General features: G+C 45.4%; 1 protein-coding gene across 4 annotated transcripts in view; it reads right to left on the bottom strand.

Annotated features, from left to right (window-relative positions):
- Nucleotides 1-702: 702 nt before the first annotated feature.
- Rad52 (RAD52 homolog, DNA repair protein) overlaps nt 703-4,760 on the bottom strand; it is a 20,308-nt gene continuing 16,250 nt past the window's right edge. Inside the window, exons 8-12 of one of the 4 annotated variants that reach the window (XM_021164763.2) lie at nt 3,878-4,077; nt 3,586-3,737; nt 2,499-2,579; nt 1,672-1,893; nt 703-1,024 (exon numbers count right to left, since the gene is read on the bottom strand). In XM_021164763.2, coding sequence (XP_021020422.1) covers nt 963-1,024; nt 1,672-1,893; nt 2,499-2,579; nt 3,586-3,737; nt 3,878-4,077 — 717 coding nt within the window. In that variant the 3' untranslated portion in view covers nt 703-962. Of the gene's footprint in view, nt 1,025-1,391; nt 1,894-2,498; nt 2,580-3,585; nt 4,078-4,760 lie in introns of those variants that run through there. The other 3 variants (XM_021164762.2, XM_029478878.1, XM_029478877.1) reach the window with 3 other exon arrangements.

Raw genomic sequence — 4,760 nt, 5'->3', positions numbered from 1 at the left:
TTCCTGGGCCTGGAGAGACAGCTGAGTAGTTGCTCTTCCAGACTGTTCTTCCAAATATCCTGAGTTCAATTCCCAGAAACCATATGGATCATGATTCCACCCTTCTTCTTTCTTCTTCTTCTTTTTTTTTTTTGGTTTTCCCTCTTTAAGTGAGAAATTATAGCTTCCCAACAACCCATGGTTTTTCACTCAAAGCCAGAGAAAACAATTCTTTAAAATGGTGCACTGTTCATGTAGTATAAGAATCTTACCCTAGATATGAACTATGCCTTTGCCAAGTACAGCCATGCAAGAAGCCTAAACTACCAGTAATCTCAATTGTAAGTTACACCAATTCTGCCAGTGTTAGTGTTCAAACATTACTTGATGGCTCAAAAATCACTAACAGCAGAACTAATAGGATCCAGGTGTGATGGTACACACCTTTAATCCCAGCACTCAGGAGGGAGAGGACAGGTTCAAGGCAGCTTGGTCTAAAAAGCAAGTTCCAGGACTACATGAAAAAATCATCTCCAAAGAAAAAACCTACTAAAAAGAATGCCAACTAATCCAGTGCCTTAAGCACCCCGTTTAAGTGTTGGCACATCTCTGGATAAAGGGAGACTCCTCCATGGATCCATGTGTGATCCTGAACCGACAACATGACCTTGTTGATAGCAACACTTAGTGGAAAACATTAAAAATCTGAAGCCAAAGGAAAGATGAGGTCACACATAATTTAATTTAATGTAGGTAACAGTCATGCTGGGGCTTGGTGGGCAACAAATGAAAGGCAGCCTGATTAGCTTAGGAGTGAATAATACTGAACAAACTTTATCTGTTGGCCTCCTTCCCATCATGGGGTAGTTAGCTTCCTCTATAGTCCTCTGAAGAGTTCAGCATGAGCCAAGGTGGAACAATTTTGTGACCAAACTACAGTTTTCCAAANTCCTTTTGTGACAGTCTAGTAACATCTTGAGTTTTCAGGATGGATCTAGTTTCCTTTTCTTCAGGTCCTGGATCTTCCTATGAGGTTCAGAGTTTTCTGTAGAAGATAATGGTTTAAATACAACAGTATTTAAACAGTAGCCCCCACCACCACCACATTTTTATAGCAGATGNGCAGCTTGGTCTNCGTGTGGGTCCCCTAACAACTAGAACAGGGCCTGTCTCACGGTTGCCTGCTATTGCATCCTCTTCCCCTAACTGGACTGCCTGGTCAGGACTCCATGGGAGAGAATTTGCCTAGTCCTGCTGGGACTAGAAGTCCCAGGAAGAGGTGGTACCCAAAGGAGGCTTGGTTCTCTCTCAGGAGAGGTGCACTAATCCTGAGGGCCAGGATTGCAGGCATGTGCTACTGTGTCCTGTTTGTCCTCCCCCCACCCTTTCTTTTTAGTTTTTGTGGGGGGGGGGGTGTTTAGCCTGCATGTATGTCTATGTGCTGCTTGCATGCCCAGAGTCCAGAAAAGGAGTATCCAATCTCCTTGGAACTGGTGGTATAGACAGTGGTGTATGTGAAGCAATACNNGAGTACTAGGAATGAAGTCCAGGTTCTCTACAAGAGCAGTGTGTGTACTGTTAACTGCTAAGCCATCTCTCCAGCCCCCTAAGTCAACTTCTTAAAACGAACTAGCACCTTTCCTTTACATTTTATAGAATTAAACCACCCCGAACTTTTGTTCTTCCACACACCTCTGCTACCTAGAACATGCTGGTTGGTGCTGCAGGACTGCAGGTGCCCAGGTCCAGGCTTTTCTTGTGGTTTCTGATGGCAATGGATATGTGGGATGCTGTCTTGGTTGTTGAAGGTTCGAGTGGCAGAGGTTTGGGCTGGTTCTGCTCTACACAAGGGCTTAATGATGTCCTCTAAGTCTGGAGTAAGGTCCCACATTTCTAGGTTCTCTTCAAGGTTATCTACAAAGAGAACCACGGTGTCATTCACAAAAGCTTCCATGTTTGACAACCATAATGGTGCATGTGGCAGCCAGCAGGGAGCAGATGAACAGTTTTCAGGGCAGAGAGTGAGGTCCTGGCTCAGGACTAAAAAAAAAAAAAATTCCAGGCTTTGAGCTCCCTCTGACAAATCACAAAATTTAATTCCCACAAATATCCTAAATCTTTCCATTGGTCAGACCTCTTTCCATTTTTATAAAACTTTATGGCACTAAAAATCAGGTGAAAGCCAGAGAGATGGCTTACCTGGTAACATCACTTGCCACATGGCTCAGTTACCTAAGTTCAAGACCTAGGCAAATGGTAAGAAAGAACTGACTACAAAGTTGTCCTCTGATCTATACATGTGGGCCAGGACATACATAAAAATCAAATGAAAGTGAGGACTTTTATGATTCCTTTAAGATGAAATCTACAGGCTGGAGATGCAGCTCACTGGTACANCAGCACTTGCCTAGTGTTGCAGGGTGGGATCAATCCCCAACACTGCACATGACACCCCAAACTAATATGAATTCTGTATCTTCCAAAAAGCACACAGTACAGTAACTTAACACTTGTATTACCTGGAAAGACGACTTTCTCCTGGAGGAGTTCTGAGGCTGCAGCTATAGGGGTGCTGTGTTTTGGAGGGGCTGGAAGCACTGCTACAGTTTGCACAGGAGAGACAAAGGATAAGCCAGAGGTCACATATCAACTCTGGGATTAAGTTCATCCCCCTCCTGCACAGAGTACACCTCTCCTGAGAGAGACCAAGTGTGCTTCCTTTGGTCTTTTGTCTGTGGAAGACAAGGTCTCTCATGTAGTTCAGGTAGGCCTTGGGTTCCCTATAAAGCGAAGATGACCTTCAACACCTGACCCTACTGGGTAAGAGCAGTGTGCCAGCACAGCAGGTCTGTGTGGTACAGGGATAGAACTCTGGAGTGGCCCCCTAACCTATTTCCACTTTAATAGCAAAGACAGAACACTGTTAGCCCAGTGGATCTGAGACAAGGACAGTAGATCTTAGATGACCCACCCACCCCACCCCTGCCCTTCAAGCTCCTGTCATGACCTAAAAGCCAAACTTTTAGGATAATTCATTACTCATGATGAGTCCAGGATGATACATGTTTTGGTTTTTGTTGTCTTCCTTTTTCCTACAATAACTTTACTGTTGTGCTAAGGAGTGATAACAGACCCAACACACAACTGTCTCCTGCAATCTTTACTCACTAAAGCTCTCTGGTCTGGGAATACTCCATTACAAATGTCTGNGTAACACCAGAGAGTCTGTAAAACCTGTGCTTAAATTAATTTAAGCTCCTGAGAGAGGAGTCTGCCAGAAGCTCATTATCTTCCAACTTGGTCTTATATTCAAAAGCCATCTAAGAGGCAAATACCAGAAACGGAGGGGATGGGGGTGTTCTTTGAGACANGGTCTCACTCTATAGTCCAGGCTGGCCTAGAACTCAGATCCACCTGCCTCTGCCTCCCAAGTGCTGCAAAAGATTATGTCAATCACAGCCCACTGACCTCCCTAAAAAGTCTGTTGTCTTTGTAACTGGGAAGGTGTAGGGCAAATTTTATCATCCTAATTCTATGGGGTCATTGGTCCTACACGTCCTAGTGAGACATGGCCTGGAATGGTCCCTGGATCTCCCTCTCACACACCCTCATGCTTGGCTGCCACCTCTTCGGCAGGTGCATGGCTCTGCCGGTGAGCCTCCATCTGTTCCCGGAACTGCTGCTGGAGCTGCTTCTGCCGGAGCTTCCGGAGCTTCCTCTGGTGAGTGGCATNACTCTCCAAGGTGTCGGCCAGACTGCTGCAAACCAAGTTAACCACAATGGACCCGGCTTGAGGAAGCACACAAACCACTTGCTGGTTTCAAGTGCAGGAGTGGATATTGACCAAAGCCACACGAGAAGGGGCCAGAGAGGAAAGGGGGGAACCTGAGCCCAGTACCAGGAGCTGCTGATGTCCTTAGCCCCCTGAAGCTTAATGTTCGAATCATGTGGGGGGCTTGGTCTGCAAGGGGAAGTTGCTTCCTGTGGTTTGGGGGGTCCCAATGCTTCATTCTGTCGGCAGCTGTTGTATCTTGCCTGTTCTACAGATGGTTCAAAATCTTCTCTCTTTGTTTTAGTTAAATCCACATCAAGAGGGAGCTAGTAAGAGGAGAGAGAAACATTGAGTGCACCCCACATCCAGCTTCCCTTCCCCACCATGCATAGCTATTCAGACACAGCACTTGATCCTTGACCCATCTGTCCTCACAAGGTGACTGAAATGACCCACAATTTCCAAACTNGTTTGTTTTTTAATTGGGTTTCTCTGTTTTCTATATTCATGTCAAACTCTTAGGCTAGGCAGCTGGAACTGCAGATATCTGACATTTTAACAAAAGAAAGTCATTTGTATTTCAAACCATCCTATATTAATAAAGTTTTAATAAAAATGAATCTTTACTTTTGATGAAAATAGTATTTGAGTCTTGCTTGCTGATCTGCCCTTGCTGTCTACTTCCAGTTTCTTCTGTGCCCAGTGACATCACATACCTAAAATGAAGCCTTAGCAAGCAGAGGGCAGCTGCAAGCTCAAGGATAACCTGGGCTTCCCCTTGACACTCTGTCTTAGAAGGGAAGGAAAGGGAAGGAAGAAGGGAGAGAAGGAGGGAGGAAAAAGAAGAAAAAANAGCTGGAATCCCCCAGATTAAAAATGAAAAGACACAGGGCTGGAGAGATGAGTCAGCCATTAAGAGCACTGACTGCTCTCCAGTTCCTTCCCAGCAGCCACACAGCTCCCAACCGTCTGTAATGGAACCATGAAGAGCACTGACTGCTCTCCAGTT

The sequence above is a fragment of the Mus caroli genome, chromosome 6, assembly GCF_900094665.2.
Source record: "Mus caroli chromosome 6, CAROLI_EIJ_v1.1, whole genome shotgun sequence".
Taxonomy (NCBI): domain Eukaryota; kingdom Metazoa; phylum Chordata; class Mammalia; order Rodentia; family Muridae; genus Mus; species Mus caroli.
Note: the sequence above shows the minus strand (reverse complement) of the source record. Positions and strands in the feature narration are given on the sequence as shown.